General features: G+C 39.0%; 1 protein-coding gene across 1 annotated transcript in view; it reads left to right on the top strand.

Moving 5' to 3' along the window:
- Window positions 1-25,366, top strand: part of FZD3 (frizzled class receptor 3) — a 61,489-nt gene that overhangs the window by 2,527 nt on the left and 33,596 nt on the right. Inside the window, exon 2 of the mRNA XM_040599074.1 lies at window positions 2,626-3,146. Within this exon, the coding sequence (XP_040455008.1) occupies window positions 2,958-3,146 (189 nt within the window). The 5' untranslated portion in view covers window positions 2,626-2,957. The remainder of the gene's footprint in view (window positions 1-2,625; window positions 3,147-25,366) is intronic.

Below are 25,366 nucleotides of genomic sequence, written 5' to 3'. Positions count from 1 at the left end.
TTTTTGTATGTTTTTTTTCCAGTTTGAGGTTATGGGGAATTCAGAGGATGGGTGGATTTGTTTGGGGTCTCTACTTTGAATGTCATTAATATGATGATTTGTGTGAAGTGTTCTTGGAGTTTTTCCCAAGACTCTAGATCCTGACCTGGATTTGCCCAATGTTCTTGGTTCAAACTAACAGAATAACTGGTGCAAGTACGGTGAACCTCTTTTATGAAGCATTATCTACTGATTGCTGCTGGAATGGCACCTGAATTACAGGGTGCATGCTAAACAGTCAGTTGCTAATCCATACTGCAGATTGACTTTACTGAAGTTGTTGAATAAAGTCTTTTGGAGTTGGTGGCCAAAGAGTTTGGGAAAAAGGAAAAAGGTACTTGAAGCCAGTGTTGTGGAGGTGACAGCGAACTGAAAAAGCTTGTTTTCCTTATTTTGGTGAACTATTATTAAAATGTTAAAGTCAAAGGACTAGATTCAAAGAGGATTAGGCACCTTGTATAAAACTAAGTAGGAGTTGGTTTTGTCTGTCTGTAACTTGTGATCCTTCTGGTCAGCATGTGAGAATATGCAGAAGTCTTCAGGCTTAAGTAATGCTGCCTGAATACGGGATAGTTCAGGTCTTTGGTTTTTTTGAGAGGTGCCAATGCTGCCTGGAATATGGGATAGTTCAGGTCTTTGGTTTTTTTGAGAGGTGCCAAATTCTTAAAAAGTAACTCTTGAGATGTGCCTGCCTTAGATCAGAAAGACATAGCTTTTCAAAGCCACATGAACTTGAAATTGGACTACAGCCAGGTGTGGTTAGATGTAGCATGTCTTAAATATTGTGCCTAATTCTGATCTTTTACGTTCAGTGTGTTGACTGCTCTTCAGACAACGCTTGGCTCATAACATAAGAAAGGCACTGTGATTTGAGCTGTGTTGCTTGGTTCTGCCACCTAAATTAAGGTGCAGATAGTTCTCTCTGCCTTTTTTTTTTTTTTTTTTTTTCCGGGGGGGGGGGCATGGTTTAGAACAGTTTCCTTATTTGTATTCTTCATGTACTTCAGTGCTGCCTCAAACACGGGTTCCCTGTCAATAGCTGTGAGAGAGTAAGCAGCCTGTGAAAGCAAGTTGTCAATGAACTTAATGTGGTTATGTTTAGCATCTTGGTCTTTTTCCTATTTACATGTTTGTTTTTACCAGCCTGTCTTGAGCAGCTACAGCCAAAAACATTGCCTCACATGATCTGAAAGAGCAGCACAGAATTGTTTAGGTTGGAAGGAACCTCTCAAGATTATCTAGTCCAACCCACAAAGTGTATGAGGGTTTAAAGAGGTATATACTATTAAATTTTTCTGACCATAACATAGGCCTATGTAAACAAAAGTGTGCATACATAACTTTTTTGACCAACTGATACCAATAGAAGTCTGGTAATTAACTCTTGTACCTCTCACTAAGTTTGCTTTATGGAGAAAGGAAAAATTTTTCCTCTCTGATGTGTGGAATTTATTTCCCTTCCTGAATATCGAAGGAAAAAACATTACTCTCTCAAGACTGGAAGTCTGTTCAAATTTGTGGTTGTCTATTCTTGGGAATATTGATGAAGTACTTAGGGTTTTCTGGTTCAAACAGAATTTTAAATTTCTGTTACCTTTTTTAATGATTTTTTTTTAAAGCAGTTGGTTAGAGACTGAATTTTGCGATTTTTGTTGCTTTAAGACAAAATTGTTATAAGAACAGGGCCTCTCTGTACTCTGACAACCCTATCAACTTTTTCCATGCCTTAGCCTCCAATTCCACAGTTTGTTTCTCTAGTTGATGAGCACAATATGCTGAGTCCCCATTCTGCTTGTTCCACTCCAGCCCCTTAGTGCTGAGAAAATGCAGCTTCAGCCCCGGGCAATGATTGCTGTTTAAATTGGCTCTATAGGTAGAGTGGAACTGGCAGAGCTACCTTTGCAATTTTCACCTTTGAGAGTGTGTGGAGAAAGGGGTGGTCAAAGAATGCTGTTTCTGGCTTATCCTTAGCTGTGATGGTGGTTTCTGGAGAGAAAGATACGAGATACGTGTGCAAGTAAAATGGATTAGAGACAACAAAAAAGCTTTTTACAACAAGACTAAAATTACATATTTGAACACAGGTAGCCAAACCATGACTGTAGCTTGTTGGGCAGAAAGTAGTCTTCACTCCTGCAAGTTGGGACTTGTGTATTGGTGGTGGTGACTGTTTTGTTTTTGTTTTATAATTATTCAGCAGAAGTTACGAGGCCATGCAACTAAAGAGATGCTATCGATGTGAATGTACCAGTGGAGATGCTGAATCATAAATAACTTGGTTTCAATGTGGTCAACAATTGTAATGTTCACATAGTTACATTTAAAGTGTGAGGTTTTCTAAAAATGTTTTCTTCGTAGTAAATACGTTCCATACTTTCACCATCACTTCCGGGTAGAGTTTTGTAGCATACCAGTTTTTTTCCATCAGAAGTAATCCAAAACTGGGATTAAAATTTGTCAAGGTACCCTCTAGTTGTGCTCATGAGAATTTGAGGCAATTTGTCTGCCAGGCTATTTAGAGCTAAAATATTTTTATCAATTACAAGGCTTTTTACTCTGTTCTGTTTGTTGTGTTTTTTATTCTAGGTTACCTAACAAAAGAAGAAAGTAACTCGACTGCTGTTCTGTCACAATGGGGTCAGTTGTGTGGGAATGTGGTTAAACATTTTAATACCTTAACCTAATACATACTACATAATCCTGAGAAAAGAAAGGGCAAGATTTCTCACACGCCTGTCTCAAATACATCATCTTCTGGACTGAGCTAAGAATGTTGTATACAAAGAGTATTCCAGTTTTGAAGAACCTTAAACAAGGACTGAAAATATTGCTGTTGAAGTGAAATCTGAGGGTACATGAGGAGTTGAAAGAGCTTTCTGACTGGGCTCAATAACTGGCCCCATTCCCAGTGTGGAAGGATGGCTGTTAGCTGGATGTTCTGTTACCTTTGGCTTTTGGATATTTTGGTGAGGCACACAAGAGGGCACAGTTTATTTTCTTGTGAGCCCATCATCCTGCGGATGTGCCAGGATCTGCCTTACAATACCACCTTTATGCCTAATCTTCTGAATCATTATGACCAGCAAACAGCAGCATTAGCGATGGAGGTAAGGCTATTTTTTTCAGCAGTATATATGCTTTTGGCCTTGAGTTGACAAAAAATTGGTAAGAGAATCCAGGAAGATATTTATATTAGAAATCAAAATGAAGAAATTAAGATAGTAATTTAAATATAAACCAAATACCACTTGCATAACATGTATTGTACTGTATACTAAAATACTCTATGACTACAGGATTTGCCTAATTTAGTATAACTTAGTTTGAAATACTCTCGATGTGTTTGTATGCTAGTCTGTTCCTTTAAATATTTAGACAGATAAAGAATGCATATTTTTAATGGTCTGTAGGTTAACTAAATACCAGAAAAACAGCATACTGAACAATTAATAGAAGATTTTTAGTTCTGAAGACTTTGTTCTTTGGTGGCTTTGCGATATTTGGCCTTTCCTTAGTCACCTAAAATTTGATGTGAAGAAAATGAGAATAAGAAGACATATTATGAAAATAATGGAAATTGCTTATTTATTAGTACTGCTTTTCTCAGCTGCAAGAAAGTCTGTGGTCTTGCAGACAACCTTTATTTAGTTAACCTGTTAACAATCTAATTTAATTAACCTGTTTCTGTTCAATATCCAGGCAGAGAAGCTTTTAGACTTGCACTTTCTTGGTTATAATGGTACCTTATTACTCTTGCTGTTATCTCCCAAATCCCTCTTTGGACTTATACAGGATCATTTTCTCATTAAAAAAAACAAAACTAACATATCTCCGCTGATATTTGTCTAACCTTTCTTTGGAGAACTTTCATGATGGGGCTTCAACCACACACTTAGTCTCTTTATAGTCTAGTATGTAAAAGACTTTTAAGTTCACATCACTCTATTCTTTATCCTGCCACCCTATCTGAGGAGTGTCCTTACTTCATATTCTGTGATATGACTAAAACTGATGGAAATTCAAATATTAGGGAAATCTCACTGTCAGCCTATTCAAATTTTTATGACGCATTTGTGCAGATTAGGTTTATTTTTATTTTGAAGTGCTTGGAAATGGGTAGGTATGCTGTGCTCTGCACTAAGAACAGAAAGAATAATCATATGTTTTCATCTTTCAATGCTCTTCCTGTCAATATAGAAACTTAATTTAATTGTCCTTAAATAATATAAAGCCAAGGCTTTATATAGTCTTCCTATGGAAGAGTTGTGAACCAGACTTGACAGGCTTTTTCCTGTAAGGATAAAATAGAGATTCTTACCCTTAAATCTGCTTTGTTTGAAAGAACCATGGACTTGCATTTCAGCGGCTCATTTGGATGTGGCTAGGGATTCCAATTACACTAAATACATAGCAACAGGAATGAATTTAATTTTAGTATTGGTTCTGTTAAGGGCCTTTGAAGATCTAACTGTAAGGAGGAAAAATGAAGCCAAAGCAATAAGCAAGTTTAGTAGGATAACAGTGTGAACAACTAGGTGTGTGCAAACTGTTTATTTCCCTTTGAAAGGTGGAACTTAGGATCTTAAAGGAAAGTATGGATTGAAGACTTCTGGGGCTTGGCTTGCAGAGGTGTGGAGGTAGTGGGTTTTGGTTTTGTTGGGTAGTGGGAGAAGTAGGTGGTCACCTGGGACTGGAAGTAGTTTATCAGTGGAAGGCTTTCAGGATCTGTGCAGCTCAATATTTTCTTAAAGGATCTAGAAGGGAAGGTTAGCAGGAAGATGAGAAAGCCTATTGGTACTTGTTGTGAGTAACCTAAAGCTAAGGTCAAACCAGAAATAAGAACTGGGAAGACCTTGAGGTTACATTTGAGATACATTGAGCTGTGAAATTGTTGAGGAAACTCAGTGATAAATATGTATGTGTTGGGGGAAGTAATATTCTTCACATCAGTGGTGGTGGTCAGCTTATTTCATTTGACTTAATGGTGGTTTGTTGTGTTGGAATGTCAGCTGAAAGCTTGACAAGGCAGTAAGAAAGCCAAAAGGAAAATGAAACATGGGGCAATTAGGAAAGAAATAAGACCAGACATTACAGTGGTGTTGTATAATCCTGTGGCTCACAAATAGCTGGAGTGTTGTGTGAGGTTCTGAGCTATCGCAAAAAATGTGTTTGAACTGAAATAGGTCCAGAGAAGAACAGGAAGAATGACCATAGGCTTATGGAACATATCCCATGTGAGGAGTGCTAGACTGACGGCAAGGTGCTTTAGCCTACTTCTCAAATACAAAACAAAACAAAAACCCAACAACAACAACAGCCATCATAAGTGGCATGCAAAGCTTTAGAAGTATTGACTGTACGCTGTTTCTTCCAGCATAGGAAGTAGGCTCCATCAAATGAAGTTGATAGAAGCCAGGTTAGAACAAAGAGGAGGAGGTGATTCAGATAGCTGGTAATAGAGCTGTGAAACTTAGACAATGCTGTGGATGCAAAAAGTTTGAGGAGACTGGACCAGAACTTGACAGTAGTGCTGATGAAGGTGACTAGGTAGAAAAAAAACAACTTCAGGCTTTTCCCCTCAGCAGAAAATTGTCACAGTCTGAGAGAGCATTTAGGGGATGTAAGAAATGTCCTGCTAACGGTCCATTTTGCCAAGCATTCTGTATCTGCTAATAGCAAGTGGAGCTGCTGTTTGGGAAGGGATGCAAGCCTCCCGTCTGTGGGCTCAAGAGCTGCTGTTTAAGGAAGGGATACAAGCCTCCTGTCTGTGGGCTCTTTCTCTGGTGCTTTCCCAGTATCCACTGTACCTGAATTACGGATGTGAGAGGGTACCTCCCTGCCTGTTCCCTTTAGTATCATTTAATGGATCTATTATCAATTAATTTCTTTGAATTATCTTATGAATACAATACTGTCAACCAGTTCATTAGCCACCATGTGAAGAAGTACTTGGTCTCTAACCTGTTTTAAACCATACTCCTGCTAGTGTCGTTTAATACCCTTTTGTTCCAGTATTGTGCTGCAGTTAAATCCTCTGTTACACTTGTGATTTTGGAAACCTTGGTTTTATCCACCAGGCTTTTCTTCTCCAAATTTAAGTGTTTCAGCTCTTTGTGCTTTCTTTTGCAGTTCAGCTACTTTGTTCCTGTATTGATTTTTGTTACCTTTCTCCATCCCTTTTTCTAGCTTTGTCCTTGCTGAGGTGCAGAGATGAAGGGCACACCACTCCAGATGTAGGCATGCGAGGGCTTTATTTATAAATAAAATCATGCTTTTTGCTGCTAATAGCTTCCTGGTAATGGCCCACATAATGTTCATTTTTCTGGCTTTTGTCGCATGTTAAACCAATGATTTCAGAGAACTGCCAAAAATTATCACTAACAGCCTCTTCATGGCCGCTGTTGGAAGTAGAGCAGTAATTATATGGACCCTCAGTCTGAGCCAGAAATAACTGGTGTAATTGTTCTTCGTAAGAATTGTTTTCTGCTACAGAGAAGCAGTTCAGAAATAAATGTTGCTTCTTTGAGCTTTGAGATACTTTGTGGTATCTGAGGCTCAACTTAATAGCATAAATTAGTTTGCATGAAACACTGTGTTGCTGCATTTGGTATACTAGCCTGAGGCCAAAGTGGTTCTTAGACTTAGCATGGCTGCATTGGTGTCATGGGTGGATATAGTACTCCCTTCTGCCAATATAGTTGGCATATAGGCCAGTGGTTTCAGTCTGGGGATGGACTAGGAAGCTGCTTCTCAATGCTTCATGAAAAATGGTGAAGGCTGTGCAAGCAAACAAGGCTATTATCAAGCTTAAATTTACTATGAAGGGGACTGCAGAGATTTTTACGTGTTTGAACAAGAAAAAAAGAACTAAAACCTACAGGTTTTCATAGGTATATTTCTACTGCCTTTATTAGCCTAGACTGCCTCTTAAATCTGTTTTTATTATTTGGCTCTTTAGACATTTAACGTTGCAGTCAAATGGATGGAACACTCTAATTTTGAACTGAATGAAGTCTATTCAAACTTGCATTGTGACATTTTCTGGTAAAATGTTTCACCTCTCATATCCAAGTCCCCCGTAACTGCTGTGAGAATAAAAAGAAAATATAGCAGTAGAATCAGTATGATTCATCTTGTTTATTGGGGGGTGTGTGGCAAGGCCTTGTAATTCTCAGTTTTTCAGTACCACTTTTTCACAACAGTTCCTAATAAAGTCCATATGAAAAATTCACCTTGCTTGCGCTGAAAGAGTACAGTGCGAGAAAGAGCGAATGTGAAGCAAAAAAGAGAATGACTACAGTTATTGTCTGATCATCAATAAACTCAGGGCGTTTCTCCTCCCATACCATTGATTGCTTTATTGAAGTAACTGTTTAGAAACTTATTTACTGTTATTTCTTGAAAACTCAAAGAAAATCAGTAGGTTGCTTTTTTGAGACTTTATGCTAATGTGATTCCTTCATAACTATAAAAAAGGCTAATAAGTCACATCATCAGTTTTGGCTTGTTATATTGCAGCAGTATTGGTATTAACCATCTCGATTAAACAAAGGAAAATGGAGTGTTACATCAGGAGTCCCTCTTACTGTATGTAATCAGTTCCTATGCCTGCCTTTACTCCTAGGAAAGATATTGCCTTAAGCTTTCTGCTGTGCTACATTAGCAAGGCCTGCTTTCATCTGGGAAGACTGAATAGAGAGCTTTCACATTCAAGGGCCTGGAGCATTATTTTATCCCCAAGTTATCACCAAAGGGTCTTACTACTTTTGATAGAGGACAAACACCTGTTGCACTAGGCCAACCTCTGTTAACATCTGCTTGGCTATAGCAGGGACTAAAATGAGAGTTATTTTACATCTGCTGCTTTCTAAAAGGAGTAATGCCAGTTAATACTGACTGCCGCACTAGCCACGATGGTGTAACGGAGGCGTGAGGTGGTGGGTGTCAAGGGCAGGTGTTTTTGGAAGCCCCCTCCCCAGCCCCTGCGGCCGGGCTGCGCTGTGCAGGAGGCGTGGAGCCGGGAGCTGTCCTGCCCTGCAGTACTGCACTGCAGCGGCCGCTGCCCACAGCACCAGCCTCGCTTCCTGACTCGGTGGGGGCATTCCTTTGATCTGCTTTGTGCTGTCATGTAAAACATAACGTAAGGTATTTTTAAATTTTTCTATAGTCTGCTCGCCGGTTGTTCTAGTACAGTAACCACCTAGCATAGTCTGTCTCAACAATGCTGTTAAAACTTCCCTCTAAATGCATTCATGATGATAGTGTGACATTTCATGATGGTAGTGTGACATTGAGATGATGTTGCACTGCACTGCTGCCACAATTCTGCTGTGTTACATAGATCGTGTGCTGAACGAGGCAGTGACAATGGAGGAGTTAAATTACCCCTAACCCCCTGAGGGATCTGACCTTCTTTACCCGTCTCTTGGATTATTATTGCTACAAAGAATTATCTTCTGTCCCTTGTTCACTTAATATTGCTTTGGCCTTGAAGGATTTGCTTATGTGAAAGACTAGCAAGCAGTGTTTTCTATCTGCCTTAATGCAATTTTTGTAGACAAATATTTTTATCAGAGAACATGTAACTCTGGAGCCTGGGAGCATGCTGTTAAAGCTTTTGTCACTGATGAAGTGAAGTCATTTAATATAATGATCATCAGCCCTTTTTGCAGTTAAATATACTGCCAGCACTTTCTTCTTACCCAGATTTTTGTGGGACCTCACAAATGATGCTAGGGATCAAAGAGGCTTTAAAGGACAGGAACCAGACATAGTTGAGAGCTAAATGGGCCTCTCAGGGTGAATGCAGAAGTGTTGTCCTTTGGGATTATATTGGAGGTCAAACGCTCCAGAAATGAGATGATACAGTCACCATATGGGCAGAGGAGATAAAATGCTATGCTTTGCACTCTCTCACAACTTCCATTCCCATTTTGCATATCAAAAAAGAGCAGCAGTATGGACTTACAGACACACCGTAGCTAGTGTGTAGGTGGGAGATGCAAAGGGGGAAATAGGGAAATAATGTTATCCTGGAATTGATTTGTTTTTTGCAGTGTGAGGGAGGTAGCTGGAAGGGGAGAGGAGTAATGTTGAGTCATATGCTCCTACTCCATCAGTGTGGCAGGGCTCACCAGCTGGGAATCATTGGATTAATCTGAATAAACTATCTAGTCATGGAGTTTTGAATATTTAGAAGCAGGGCTAGTGAATTGTTAATGGACTTTGTCACAGAATATGTAACTACAGATGTGTAGACACCTGATTTTTTTACACCCTATTTCAAATGTAATGTTTTCTTACTCATACTGGTTCCTGCAGAGGATAATGCCATTGACCTGCTGCAGAGCAGCATGCCATAAGATTTTCATTTGCATACCTTTGTTAAGTATATTTCTGTGTGTATAGCACAGTTTCTTTTTTGTGGCAATATAATTTTTTTCTCTTCCCAGCAGTGATCTTTGGAGTCTTAGTTCATTTTTTGGATCTTTTTTAAGCAGAAAAGAACTGGAGTATGCTTTAAAATGGCATCAACAGAAGATGTAGCTATATTTATTCCCAGCTTGGTCTTGGCATCTGTGGTAAGTCAGGCATTTTTCCAGTATAGGTAGGTCAAGTTTTAAGTGGCTTATTTTATTGGTGTTTCTCAAACAGCTTTTCTATCAGGTGTGTATTACTACAGGTTTCAGGTAATCAGGGTGTGGAATCAACATGGAATAGTGTCTCTCAATTCTTGACTTGCATAAGGGCCAGGACAAAGTGTGCAAAATTCAGCGATCTTGGTTTGTATGATTGTGATTTCTACCTTCCCTGGAGCTGGGAGGTAGTACTGCCCCATTCCTCTTCCTGTTTCTGAGTGAGGTTTTTTTGGATACAAATGGGAAGCACCTTTCTTTCTTTCTTTGCTGCTGAGCAGCAAGGATGAGGAGAATGTAGGGTGGAAAATCCTTAATTTCTTCCCCCTTTCATTCCATCTTTACTCCTTTCTGCCCCCCATCTTCTTTTGCCTTGCCCATGCACTATACCTCCTAAATCCCAGCACTTTTCCTTGGCTTGCCATATTCTTCAGTTCTGCATCATAGAATTATAAGAATATAAAGCTAATGGAAAAGTAGGTTTTAATCAGCTGGTGTTTTGTAAGCACCCTAATCTTAGACACTAATTTGCATTAAGGATTAATTTTCTCTTTAGTGTGTAAGATTGATGCCTGCAGAACAATGGAACTGTACATGATCATAACGCAAGCAGTGCACCAGCTGATTAAAGCCTACTCTTTCATTAACTTTATATTCTCTTATTCCCATTCTGAATTTTTACCTTGGAAATAGCCACGTAAAGATTTTAGATTGTTTTATTGTTACACCAGAATGTCTCAAAGCTAGAATTACAAAGATGGTTTAGCAGAGTACAGGCAGAGCAAAGGAGCACCTAATAATGTAGTGCTGAGAAATCCTTGCTTTGGGAATATCTGAGGCTTGTCTGTATGAAATATATCAGCTTGTGGTTTCAATCTTGATCTGTGCAGGGCATGAGTGTTGTGCAAAGGTGAAATCCTGAGTGGGTAAGAACAATTTGGAAAGAACTACAGCTGTTACATGCCCAAGTAGATCCATACAAAAATTAGTGTGATCTGACCATTTTGTAAAATGAGGCTTCTGAGGAAGCTGTTTCTTGAACATGAAGAGAAGTAGGGTTTGGGTGTGGGTTTTTTTGTTAAATTGATAAGCTACTGCTTGCACATTGAAGATGAACTCTGTCACCATGTTTGCGTTTTCTTGAATGAAAGATTAATTCTGAATGGTGATTCAACTGGAAATATGGAAACGAAGTTTAGCCTGAATAGTTTGCTGCAAGCATATGAAAAAAACATTAGTTTTAAGTAATGATTCAGTTTAAAGTAAATGATCTACATCTTAATCAACATGTATTCACAGTGGGCTTGTTTTCAGGGTCATGAAGGCAGATGGCTCTGCATTGTGGCTAATTCTGTAGCATCTGGTGGAGGCTTAAAGAGGAATTATTAGGGAAGGTGGAACACACATGAATTTATTTTGAACCGTTAAATGATAATGTACTGTATGTTCAGTTGTAGTTTTATATCTGCAAATGTAAACTCAGAAGCAAAAGAATGTTGTGCCGGAGCATTAAGGGAATGTTGGTCTTACCATTTACCATTCTTCTTACTTACCATAAGCATACAGGCATTTGTTCCTATGTTTGTTTGTTTTTTTCTCTACCAACGTCAAAATCAGCTAGTTGATTCTCTTAGACACAGCTGCTGTGGGACAAAAAACATGTTCATGTTGTATATCGTTTGCTGTAGTAGTACAGGTTAGTATTTGTTACAGTGACTAGGCTTAGCCTTATATCTAGTAGTGTGTGTAACTTGGAGGATATAGTTCTGCTATATTAGTGCTGAAATAGCTACCTTGTATTCTGCACCTACCCACATTCCATTCTGTCTCTTCTAAGGCAGAGATCTTGCATGTCCGCTATAGAATTGAGTCAATACTTCTGTTCAGTCCAAGTTTCTAGCAAGACCTCTTTCTCTTCCTCCTTTACAGTCTTCTGATACAAAGATTATTTAGAGATCTCAGTTATAACTTGTGAGCTGACATAATAGATTGGAAGCTTTTTAGTTTTTTGTTCTTTCATCTTGTCATTCTTTCACAACATGTTTTTCATGTAAAAAGTTGGCAGTGATTTTAAATAATGGTGGACTACTTCAAAGCTGTGTGGCTTGGGTAGGATGTACTTTTTATTTTGCTGGTCACTTGGAAGCGGTGGGTTTTGCCTTGCTTTCTCCAGTGTGTGAAGATAGTTCCAACTATAGGATAGTCAGATTCAAAAAGAAAGCCACAATAGACTGACAAGACAACAGAATAGGTAATGAAGCAACAACTTCAGCACTAAAGAGCAGTTGTCATAAATTTTACCATTTGTCTTGCTGGTATGGCTGCTTTTTTTTTCTTGTTTTGGGAGACATTTGTGGTGATTTTAGGAAAAGTTAGGATGGCTTTTGTGGATTTGAATCGTTTTTATATCAATGGGCTCTTCCTGCGTGGCTCCAATGCAATTGAGTTCTGTGGTATGAGAAGAAGAAGAATTCACCAAAACATATCTTTAACATTCAAAGGACAAATCTTAAATTCACATGTGCTTCATTTGTGCACTACCGCTTTACTCCCTATTTTGTGTCCTGGTCATTAAGAGATGCACATGCATGAGGGTTTTGCACCTTTCTGAAGCAAACTGAGCCAGTGTTTGTGCTCCATCTAGCTCCAAAATGGTACTGAAGATAAGAAGCCTGTGGGCTGCAAAATATCCCTAATGGTTGAGGAAAGCAGTGCTCTTGAACAGAGTGCATTATTCAATCTTGCAACACTTTGGACCTGCAAAACAGTAACGTTTTAATAAAATACACTTGTAAAGAAAATACTTGGTGTGGGAGCTAGGCTAGTAGAAATGAAACTGGGGAGGAGGTGGGTAAATGTAAGAATCTGAGAACAGTGGTACGAAGTCAGCCCAGAGATTTGTTTAGCTGGGTACTCGCTCACCTGATGGTGGCCCACAGTGGGTGCTGTGCGAGTCAGGTCAGGTACGTAACATATGTTACTCAGGCTGTTCTTCCTTGTGCAGCATTTTGTGGCTTCGAAATGATGTCTTGCATTAGTAACCTTTGGTGTATTCTTCCACAAATTTATCCGTTTTCTTCCTGAACTCATACAGTCTTTTAGCATCCACACAAATCAGTGGCAAATAGTTACATAAATTAAAAACATTGTATGAAGAATTTGCTGCTGTTCTTGTTTTCTCCTCTTCAAACAAACCGCCTGCTGTTTTTATGTTCTCTAGTTTTTGTGCTGAAGCTACAGTGAATGATTGGACCATATTTTTCCTTTATGTATCATTTGTGATTTTATAGAGCTGTTTCATTCCTCATCCACCTGCTGTCTCTTTTACAAGGTACAAGAATAAAAGTATACCATATTTATATTTTTATGTAGTATCTGAATACGATACCATGTTAATATACTGTATGTAAATCTGGTCTGTCAGATTGCTCCTGCAGCAGCAGCTAGACCATCTTCCATAGTCTGCAGAACTGTTAGTGCAATGGCTGCGGACGTTTGACGCTATAGCTCAGTAGCAATCGTCCAGATACTGTGTTGTTTCAAAAACATTGTCAGAGCCCACCAAAGTCAGGGGGAGTATCCAGCAATTTTTCAGAACATTAAATACTCATGTCGAATTTGAGAATCGGATCTGCCCTGTTTTCTCTGTGGTCTCATATGAATTAATTTGATGCAATTATGTGGACTTACTGGCATGAAGTTGGATACTCGGTCCTTAAAGTTTTTTGGTTGTTTTTTTTTTTTTAATTTTGTAAGATTTTTTTTTTTAACTGTTTTTTCTAGCATTGCGTTTTTAACGATGCCTTTCCCGTTTCGTTTCCCATCTTGTGAATTTGACCATGATACTCCCTCCTCCTCCCTGCCCTTGTCCCGCAGAGTTAGTTCCTATGGTTACCCCCTCTTTGTGGGGTGACAAAGGTTGGCATCTTGATTCTCCGGAGCCAAATTCTGCCCTTTGACTCTCTCCCCTTTTCACACCCCTTGCTAAGCTTGGCCTCCTGCTCTGCTCGGAGGCTTGTCAGCGAGGGGGTTCCCATGGAAACGAGGAAGGAAATTTGAAAAGAGAAAAGGAGAGAACAGAAGCACAAAGGGGTCGTTAATTTGAATTTGAACAAGGAAGGAAGGCTCCTTGTAGTTCATTTTTGTGTGTTGTAGAAACCTGAAATTTATCTTTTAAAAGTTGCTTTCAATTTGTAAACTTGTTTATGTTCCCTGTTTCTTGATTTGTAGAACAAAAGTTGTCATGTTTGTGGCACTGAGCAAGGAGAAACATCTTTCTTTTTAAATTCATTGAGAGAATTCTGTTCAGCCATTCATTTAGGGTTTTTTTCCTGACAGAACCAAAAGCATCATTCATGTTTTTCATATTTTTTTCTGAAAACTTACACGTATTACATTTTCTCCCTTCATAATGACTCAATCATACTGTCAATTACCTAACATCTGTGCATCTGTTTTCTGTGGAGGAGTGGATGAATATATGCTGTTCAGAATCAGCAGATCCATTAGCTGAATCCCTGCTCATGAGTATTCCTTCTGGTTTCTTATCGTACGTTTTTAATATTGTGGTCTGATCTGGGTAGGGACAATATGGAAATGTAACTGCAGAGAAGAATACAGTAACAAAGTTTGACCTTGGATTTCAGTTTTGATGCTTACTGTCAATAGTAAAGAAAAAAAGTCAAGAAAACAAACGTGTGTCACATGATAGTAAGTGCCTTTTGGGACATTTTATCTGTATATTTTACAAATGTGTTAAATAAAGTTCTATAGAAATTTGTTAAAGAAGTTAAAGTGAAGTTACTTTGTCTTCAGATTTTCCTCTGTAGCTTTTTGAATGACAACTAAGCTGTCTAGTTCTTACAGAAAAATAGTCTTTACTTCATGTAGAAGAAATACCGTTTCAGTGGTCTGATTTGAAAATTTGTTCTCCAGCTGCAGTTTTACAGAGTCTCGTGACTAAAATACTGAAAAATCTCAGACCCTGAATTATATGCATTTTCCTTAGTCTTACTTTGCAGCTACAGGCAAATTATTCCTGTTACTCAGAATAAGCTTAATTAAGTGGTATCACAAAAAGGCAACATAATTCTTCAGATCCATCAGTTACTTTTTTCTGACACAATGGGAGGCAGTTGCTTTTGTCTGGAAATACTAAGCCTCCAGGCTTTTAAAATTTAGGCTTTGGTTCCCCTCCCACTTTGTACTAGTTGCTATTAGTAGCCAGGGTCACAGAGGGGACGCAAGGAAGGGGCGTTGAATTGAAGCCAGGACTGTCAAAGATCTGTGGCTTGCACTTCTCCTACAGTGGCAGCCGATTCCTCTGACATAACCTGTTATACCCATCAGAGAGGAGCCAGTGTGATGGATTAAAGGACATGTTTTTGATCTCTGAGTGTTAGTCCTCATCTGTGAGGTGGGAGCCAAGTATGAGTGAAATCAGCAAAGAGCTATTGAGCAGAACTCTTCGTGAAACATTGACAAATGCACGTACGTACACTCCTATCCACTATCCCGTCCCCATCCTGCTGCTTTTAAGGTTTAAGAGACAAAAGGAGCGGACAGCCAGCTTTGCTGTAAGAACTTCCTATGGTTCTTCAGAACAGAAATGCCCTCTGACTGGTCTTCTGTGGTCTGCCCGATGAGCCCTGCTGCGGCTAACCAAACGGGGCTTATCGCAGCAGGCTTCCAGCTCTTTGCGCCTTCCCTACCTTATAGCCCCACACCTGTTCTTTGCTCAATGGCATTTTCTGTCCTTTTAGACACACAGAGATATATATATAAAGGGATTTTGCGGTGTTGGACAATTGTTCAAAGGGGCAATCAATGGGAAAACACACTTACCCCCTCCTGTCTCTTGCAGCACCCTCAAATGCTTACATCTCCAAGCAATTTAGTGCAGTCTTTTTTATCAGCCCTGCTCTTTTATAGTTTGATCCCACCAATTCCATTCTGTGTCAATTCCTGCATTGCAAACACCCCTGCAGTGTATTCCATACAGAACCTGACACATGGAGTAAGTTTACAATGCTTGTGAATGTCACTTACTCTTTGAGACATGTTTTGAAGAGGTACTTCTCCCACAGCACCCATAGATGTTTGCTTCTCTTTATTCTGTTTAACTGGAAAAGAATTTGGGTCTATCATCCATCCTTCCTAGGGGCCTCGCAGAGTAGTTGCTTAATCTTTTGTCTTCCCTTGTTTCCTTCCATCTGTGTCCCCTCTCTCCTGTCACTGTCTTGCTAATCCTGTTGTTGTGTTAGGTCTTGTCCTACTTGTCTAGGGTGTTACAAAGACATGCAAGATACACTGTGGGAGCAATTTTCCCCAAAACTGTTAGTGATACAGAAAAGAGCTAGGCACAGACTCCTCTCCTCAACAGGGAGAAACTTCTGGACTTCCGAGGGCAAAATGTTATTTTATCTATTTTGAGAGAAGCAAGCGTGCTTTTAGGGTGCTGCAGAAACAGATAAGTCAAGGCACTGTGGGAATTCCTGTCAAATATTTATCTGTTAAATTATTAACTATAGGGAAGAAAAATCAGCTTTGGGAGCTTTATTTTTATTCTTGATTTGATAGTTTGGTAAGGCTTTCAGTGCTGGTCATTCAGACACCTGTGAGGCAAGCAGCAGCTTTCTGTCCAGTGGAAAAGTGTTGCACAATTGCAATTAATTTTAATTCTTTTTCCCTATCCTCCCCTGTAGCGTTCATCTGTGACCCCATTAACTTGGCACTGAATGGGAGGGATGGTATCCCCTGGTGAATCTTAAATTTTAATTTACAGCTGCTGTGTTCAGACATGCTTTTTTAAAATGGTTCGTGGTTTAAAAATGGTTAAAAATTGAAGTCACCAACTAAATATCTTAAAGCTTCTTTTTTGAGCAGAAACAAATTTTCATTTAGTATGTTGGAATAAGTTGTGATTTTCTCAGTCTTAACTTATATCTGTATTGCTGCCTGAGAGTAACTCTAAAATGAAGTGGAAGGTGCTGATGAACTGAGATTTAGAGACAGTGCAGCTTGATTTGGATTGGATCCTACTCTAGTAAATGCATATAGGGGACAGCAGCACTGCAGAGTTTGTAGAGTACAGACCATACATCCAGGAACCCATCCCGCATTATTTATGCATCTAAAACAGCCTACTAATTTTTAGAATTAACTATACCAAAAGACGGCTTAGTATACTAGACTGATAGTGTAGCCTTCCTGGAAATTAAGCATGAGGGAAAGAAAATAAATAGTTGTCAAGACAGTAGACAATACTTTTTTAAATATTTTCCTGTGAAATATCCTTGACTTTGAGGCCTGAAGATGCAAATCTCTCATATCCAACTGTTGACATGTGTGTGTGTATGTCTGTGTGTGTGTGTGTATGTGTTTTTGCTGGTATGTAGATATAACAGATGGTTTGTAACGTTAGATTAAGACACAGCTGTTAAAACACTAGCATTCGTTTTATAGCTATGTTTTGTTTGCCATACAGAATATTTTTTATAGCATTAATCCAACAGATCATGTTCTTACTTCAGTTTGCATCATATTCTTTATGTGCATAGTCGTATTGGATCAGTGTCATGTTCTGTTCTTTCCAAGCCATATATACCAAAACCCCTGACTTTTTTCATTGTTAGAGCATTGTTGTATTACCTATTTCTTTTGATTTTCAATTTGGGCTGTGAATACTGGACAGAGTCAAGAAAAGTTTCAATATGTAACTAAACACATCTGTAAAATCATTTGGCACAACTAGTTTTGGGGTTTTAATATGATAATACATTATAAAGCAACAGTCTTAGCGGATATTGCAAGATCGTTCCCTGAAGTACTTAGTTTAGATTCATTATGGGTTTTCACAGGAGCAAAATTAAGTCATTTAACCTATGCCCAAGGAGATGTTGATCCCAATGTAGCCCAGGTAAGACATGAGAGTTTTGAATGGTAATTCATTCTTTTGAGATCACTGTCTCAAAGTAAGTTTATTGCAATAACTGAATTGGCCATTGTATTCCCATATATGAAACCAAGTATTTTGGCTAGTGAGAGAATTTTTACAGCAGAATGACTGCCAAGGTAGTAGCAAATAGAGCTTTCTAAATTTATTTACTGTGTTTTTTCTCTTGCAGACTTCTGTCTGCAAAAGGTTATGTTCCTGGGTTTTAACAACATCATCGCCTGTTCTCTGCCATAGCAAGAAGTCTATGTCTTCTGTGTTGCAGAGCTAATGCTATAAAACTCAAGGGTTGACCTTAAACATATTCTTGTAATGTTTTCTGGGTCTGGCTTGGTCCAGGACAGTTGAACTCTATTTTCAATGGTTATGAACACACCAGATGTCCTGAGCCGCATGGCTTAAGGTTCATATTAACTAGCTGTAAGGTCAGCTTAAGCTATGCCCAGTTCTTCATCCTCCAGTAACATGTCTCTTTTGCACCTCTTGCGTTGGCACCAGAGTTTGCCCAAACCTATTGTCTTGAAGGAGCTAAACCAGTGAAAAAACTAAGCCTAGGAAAAAAGTGAATTGATCAGCTTAGGTGTATTATATGGGAACAATATTTAGAAACTAACACTTAAAGGTCTCAGCATTTGGGATGTTATCCTGACTTTTTTAGACTACTAATGGTCCAAATACAGCATGTCTGGCTTCGCAGTTAGTGTTATGGACAGTTTAAATCAATCTTAAACCCAAGTATGTGCAATGGAGGTTGGTGGCAGGGGACAGGGCATGGATCAATAAACTTACAGCCGTTGTGAAACTACACCCTGAAGTGTGTTAGATGACAACTGTAGTTTGTCCTGAATTTGCAGCCATATAGGAGGATGATGATGACAACTGTACAGTTCACATTTACTTTTAAGCAAGTCAGCATACTGTAGATTCCCATGGGTACTATGTCAAGAAGCACTTTGGCTTGAATGTCGGAATTCAGAAAACAGAAGCCACCTTGCATCCTCATCCCAGTGGAAAACATAGAGATTCATGTAGTCTGCATTGGCTTGTAATATTAATCTCTCTTGGATATTCTGATATGTCATCTGTGTAAAAAAAAACAACCCACAGTTAATGAAGTCACACATGAAACAGTAGAAGTCATCAAGCCTTTGAGAAATAAAATAATCTTCAATAGTGTCCTGGTTTCAGCTGGGATAGAGTTAATTTTCATCTTAGTAGCTGGTGCAGTGATGTGTTCTGGATTTGGTGTGAGAAAAGTGTTGATAGGACACTGATTTTTGTAGTTGTTGCTGGGTGATGTTTATACTAAGTCAAGGACTTTTCAGCTTCTTGGGCCCTGCCAGCCAGAGTTAAACCAGGACAAATAGGCGTATTCAGTGTTGCTTTCATTGTATTTCAGAAATCCAACTTGCCTAATTTTATTCTGCAGGGTATTAATGTTGTTTATTATGTGGCAGACACTGTTATTCTGTACATTGATGGCAGTAAAAATGAAAACATGAAGCAGATCTGGTGATTTTTGAATCTCTGCTATTCAGTTGTATATTCAGCTGTGTATTCAGCTATAAAGTTATCTGTATTTTCCCTCACGTTTCTGATTTTTAGAAATTCCCTTTTTTGTGAGTGCTGAAGAACTTGATCTGGCTATTGACTCCGTTGTGTGCTCTCAAGTTAGTGTCAGGTCTTCTAACAAATTTTCCTAGCAAATGCTTTTCCTTCTTCACTCAGCAAGATAAAGTTTTGAGCACCATGCCAACAGTGAATTGTTTATACTCTTGACTCCTGTTATCCTTCAAGGAGACAGACCTCCCTTGAGTTGGCAGAAATAGTCCATGAGTCCCTGACATGCAGATCAGTCTGCAGTGGCAGAGTTGAGGGAAAGAAAAGGTTGTTATCACTAATGTTCCACTTCTTGTAAGGGTTATCTTTCTCCTTCCTACAGTGACAGTGGCACTGGAGCATTTTTGTGGCATCAAAGCAGGGATTACACTCAGTATATACTTGGAAGGTTGTCTTTGCAACCACAGGAGATGGAAAGGTGTCATTTAAATGAAAAATACTAGTTTGTCAAGACTTACAGCTCCTGCCCAATAGTCTCTTGTCCAGGCAAGTGTGCTTTTTAGTGTCTTAATAGTATCTAAAATATAGTCCAGAGGACTATATATTTATTTCTCTGTAATACTTTGGAATCCTCCCAAGCCCATCACAGCAGGCATATGGAGAGGAAGGAGGAAGTCCAAGCAGTCTCAGCTGTCTTATAAAAACTAACGCTTCTTGCAAATGGAAATTGTTACCAGGACCACCCATCTGCATTCATCGGTTCCTAAACATGAAGATCACATTTAGGAAAAGTGCAAATTGACAGATGGATGCCATCTTTTCAATGTCTTCCAAAGGAACTTCAGAATTTAAAATCAAGCAGTAGACTTTTTTAAAGAACAAGAGCAGATGGCTGTTTTTTAGTCATATAGACAGAGATTAACGTCATTTGCTGTCTTTTGACTACTTTCATCTTTATTTTACCTGGTTTTTTTCTGCAGTTGAGAAATTAACCTCGGCTGTCTCTTTACAGACCGGAAAGCTTAGGATGGTTTGCATGATTGCTACCCTTTCACAAGTAAGGCAAGTAAAATAACTGGTCTTAGGTTTTAAAGTGAGTAACAGGGTGATTGTCTGGTTCAACCTATAGCATGAGAAAAAATAATTTTAAACCATACTAATTACTTGACATTTTTTTGGTTGGAGTGACTTAATAGCTATTGAAATGTGGACATATATTTTTAGTACTAAGGTAAAACAATCCTAATTTTTTTACTTCCCAGTCCCTAAAGTAGTGCAGTGTCAATCTAATCCTCATTGCAACCATAATTTTTCCAGCTAACATCAAATTATGAGACACAGGATATTGGAAGGCAGTGGGTTATGTGGTTCATAAGAGTTCATATAGATAATATGAGAAGAGCTTTTTCCATGCTGAAGAGGAAAGCTTAACAGACAGCTACAATTATGACCCCATTTGGCTTTTTCATACATGCATCACTGTGCAAAGCTAGGAATAATTACCAAAAAAAAGTATACCTAAGTTTCTCTAGACAAGAAGTTAATGGTGAGGCAAGCTTTGAATGTACATTATGCTAACTATTCTACACTAAATTTGTCTTAGAACTGTGCATTAAAAGCAGGCTTGGGCAAATTAGCCTGTTGGCTTTTGAAAATGGGATGAAGTGTCTGTGCAATAAAGCTGCATTTCTATTGATTCCAAAAGAAATAGACTTTTACACACCTGACCGCATGTTTCTGGCTACGTGGCGCTATGTAGCTCAAGGCTAAACTGAGTGGAAAGGAAGTAGCTTTCTGTTAGATCTGGCTATGGTTTTTTGAACAAGTTAGTGCCCCAGATCACTCGCTGATTTTTGCAGATCGCCAGCTCTGCTGTGCGTCTGTGAGCACTCCTTAATCTTTAGGAAACACCAGTTAGGTGAAGGCAGGGCTCTTAAGTACAGCCTCATTTGAAGTTAGCATCAACAGCTGAAGTGCTACAGGAGTTGTTCAGTGCAGGATATTATCTTACAAGAAATATTTGCAGGTTAAGTGTGTGTACCAGCATGACTGTGGGCTATAGGCTTCAGCAAGCCTAGCAAGCTTCAGAGGAGTGTGCAGGTCAGAGCCATTGGAGAACAGACTTCTACTGTCTCAAGAAAATGAATACTGCTTGTAACAATCTCCAGAGAGAGCATTCACATGAATTGTCAGAGCTGTGAGAGCCTTTCAACTGGAGAAGACGTGTAGTTATTAAAAGCAGGAGGCGGTAACATGTTCAGTCTAACTAGCAGTTGTCTGAATGAGTTAAATCTAACTGTAGCTTCTGTGATTCTTCTCGGGAGGTAGCCTGGAAAGCATTATTGCCCATGCACTTTGAGATACCATTCACGATTTTTTCCTAATGAATAGCAAGCTAAATTCAAACATAGGGCAACACAGGACAGAAAGAGCACGTCATATGACAGGCCTGAGACAGGATGTGCCCTGAGGCAATTGCTTCTACCAGAGAGTTGCAACAGTAATTGATAGTCACAGCATCACTCTTTTCCCATGAGCCTGAGGGAACAAAACTTCCCTCCTTCTGTCTGTGAGTTTATGGGAATGCTTCCTGTTTAGTTTGCTGTTAAAAGAAAGGAATATATGAACAAACAGAATAGTGAGAGATCACCAAAGTAGTTTCATTTCGTCTTGCAATAATGTCACTTCCCAAGTAACAGCCAGCTAAATAACTACCGATGTGTAAAATAAAAGGTAGAATTTGGTTTATTATTTCTCAGTAATATGAGAAGTCTGAAACTGTAACACAGTTCCATGGTGTATTTATAGTTAGTTACTGCTCTTGCTTTGTAACCAAAAGCAAGAATTTGTTTAAAAAATATTTTTGGGGAAAATATCTCCACATATTATTTTGGCTGTCCTTTGTCTTTCATCCCCTCCTGAAGGAAAAAAAAAAACCAAACCAAAACAACAACAACAACAAAAAACCAACACAAAACCTGAAATAAAACAAAGGCAAACAGGAAATTTCTACTCTCTATTAGGGTATGGCCATTAAAACATTTTCAGCCGATCAGAATTGTAGGGAGGGAAGGAGTTGGGGCCACACTGCTGGGAATTGGGAAATTTCTTAAAGCAATTTTGCTACCAGCAAAGTAAGTTCTGGGGAAGAGGGAAAGAGAGATGAGTAAGGTTGTACTGTAAGTTGGACTGCTCTGAGGAAAGCGGTGATACCTGATGGTGGCATGTTATTTGATACACATCGCCTGCATGGCAAAGCAAAGGAGGGATGAGGGTGTTCTGACTCAGCCTGAAAAAAAGCCGAGTTCATAATACTGCTGCTGTCACTGGGTTTGAAAGAATTTACATGGTTGTAACGATTGTTCTCAGAGGTGGAAGGACCAGTGGGTGTACAGCTGTAGATATGTTACACAGTTATGTGATCTGGCATTTTTTAAATACTTAAGTACCTTCAGGAGTGAAGAAGTGTTTATCTCTTCTTAAACACTTATCTCTTCCCTTTCTTGGATTTCCCAGGACATGGCCTGAATTATTGAAATCAGTTTGGCTATCACATCTTCTCTTGTCCTTGTCCTCTTCCTTTTTCCTCTGTATGTCAAGTTGTTCAACAGGCATTCTTCAACAGCACGTCCCACTGAAACAGAGAGCCTTTTGTTCGGCACCAGTGGAGTAGGACTAAATGTCATAACTTGCACAGTGTCCTTGGGCAAGAGCATAAAAAAAAGTCTTTTAATCTCTCTGGCTTTATTTTTAATAGTGAACAACATAATCAGTAGGTGGAAGTGACTTTTCATCTGAGGAGCTGGAATGGGGTGAGATAATTTTAGAGATAGGGTGGTTACAGACTGAGCTGCTTACAGGCACAAATGCTGCTGTTACTGGTTAAAAGCAAGTAAGTCTCTTTTTCTGCATTGCCAGGAGTGGTTGTAGGGTGTTTGCTTCTGTTAAGCTTAGCCTCTTCATGATTTTAAAATAAACTGATTTGATATAATTCATAAGAGAGTTTTTGTCTGCCTGCAGTTGCTATTTTGAGACAGAATGATGTGAGAGAGGCCTGGAGTTGCTGAGAAACAGAACAGCCAGCACTAGGGCAACAGTCCTATTAAATTACCCCTGCTTAAGTGTATTTCTTCAGTGTTGTTGTGGTTGAGTATATCTGTACTGTGTCCTCAGGAGTATGCTGACGCCATGCTGAAAATCAGACTAGTTTTCTGCAGCATTAAAGAACAAACCGTAAGTCCAGCTAATGTCTGCTCCAGGGGACTTTGTCAGGGAAGATTCAGTTACACTAGTGTTGCATCAAACGTTTCAGCATCTTCCCTCCAGCTGCCATGCCAAAAGGGTCTCTCCGTAGACCCTGCATCATATCTGTCAGGCCCCCGAGAGGACAGATCTTGTCCCTGATTGTCCAGGCCCATGTGGATGTCTTAGAAAATAAATGGTATCTTAGACAGAAGGAGAAGCTGGTGTTTAGGCAGCTGTCTTCCTGCCTGTTTGAGCACCCTGTAACTTAGCCCTCAAGCTGCTGAAGGGGAGGGCCAGGGAATGCACTGCACTTACTGAGAGTGCTCTTTCAGACCCTGGAGCCATTGCCAAAGAGTGCCATCTGCATCCCCATTTTTGGAGGTTTCTTGTCTCAGTTCCAATATCCCCTTGGACACCTTTGGCGGTTTCCTTTGGAGTTGGCTGAAAGCCATTACAACAGCCACCTGCCCATAGCAGGATCAACAGGATACAAGGAAGTACTGGTACCTTTCTGTTTCCTTCAACTTGCTTTACTACATTTCCTTTGCTTTGCAGTAGCTATGATCTGGAGCTCCGTTTGCAGTTTTCTTAGGTGCGCACCTTGAGGTAGTCTGGGATCTTCCTAAATGGTACAGCTTTCTGCAAATCAACAAAAAACAAACAAATCGTTGCCTCACCTTCATTAAAAGAGACATTTCTGAAGTATTTTTTTTAATGGAAGGTGTATCAAAGGAGCATAATAGAGCATTTGTCAGGAGAACTTGTAATTTAGGTATGGGCACATGCAAAACTGCAGTGGCAGGAGGGAAGACTTTGGGGGGGCAGGTGTTAAGTCAGTAGCTCTTTTTCATAAAGATGTAACTTGATTTTCTTATTTTCAAGGTTCTTTGAAAAGAAGGGAAGTTAAAAACTTCCCAAAGTAAAAATGGAGTTTTCCTTTTGTTTTCTCTTTCCATCAAATAAAGGCAGAGTATTATCTTAAGCTTTTCTGGTTCATGTCAGGCATCATAACTACCTGGAATCCATTTCTTGGATCCTTGTCAAACAATAGCTTTAACTGTGTTATAGGCAATAACTATTTAAAAATAAAAACATATATGCGTCTGAAGTAAATACCCAGCCAAATAGCAAGTGTTTCTTGAGTAACAATGAGCTTGTAAATGTAAATATTTTCTGACTATTGCTGTCTTTTTCCTTGTTAATAGTTCTGAAGGCTTATATTGCTCTTCATACAAGGTGTTGCCAAATTGCATGGCTCTGTTGTCAAGTGACAACATTTTCAAAAATGCATAACACTGAAGAGAATTTAATCAGCATGATAAATACTGATGATGTTTTTTTAAAAAAATCAGTAAAATCACAGCATGGTTGTGTTTTGTAGTCCAAAAATTAACCTTTTACAGCAAAGGAGGCATACAGGAATATTAGGAGGAGTAAGAAGGCGATAAGGAAGAACTGAAATGTGAAACTTTTCCTCCTCATTTCTAGCAATTGTCTTTTATATTGCCACAGAAGATGACCTATTTTTTGTTGTTGGGTCTGTTCTGTTCTATAGTTTGGAATAAAAAAATATTGAATCAGTTTAAAATACTTCTCAGGAAATTGCTGTTTGAATAATATACTCTTTCTACAGCCTAGTCTTCAGCTTCAGTTATAATAAGATTCAGGGTTTATATATACATATATATATATATATATACACACACACACACACACACATACATGTGCATCTAGCAGATTTGTTTGTGCTTCTGCTATTGTACCACAAATTCTGAACACTAGACTTCTTGCTTTATAATCCTGCTAGGCTGTGGAGAAGAGGAAACTTTGGTATCAAGAAAATGGACTTTTTATAAAAAATTATCTGGAACGGAGCTTGTGTTAGCGTTGCTGTTGATCAAGCAGCTGTCACCTTTTCCCTTCAAGCTATGAT

Source organism: Falco naumanni, chromosome 6 (genome assembly GCF_017639655.2).
Source record: "Falco naumanni isolate bFalNau1 chromosome 6, bFalNau1.pat, whole genome shotgun sequence".
In the NCBI taxonomy this organism is placed as follows: domain Eukaryota; kingdom Metazoa; phylum Chordata; class Aves; order Falconiformes; family Falconidae; genus Falco; species Falco naumanni.
Note: the sequence above shows the minus strand (reverse complement) of the source record. Positions and strands in the feature narration are given on the sequence as shown.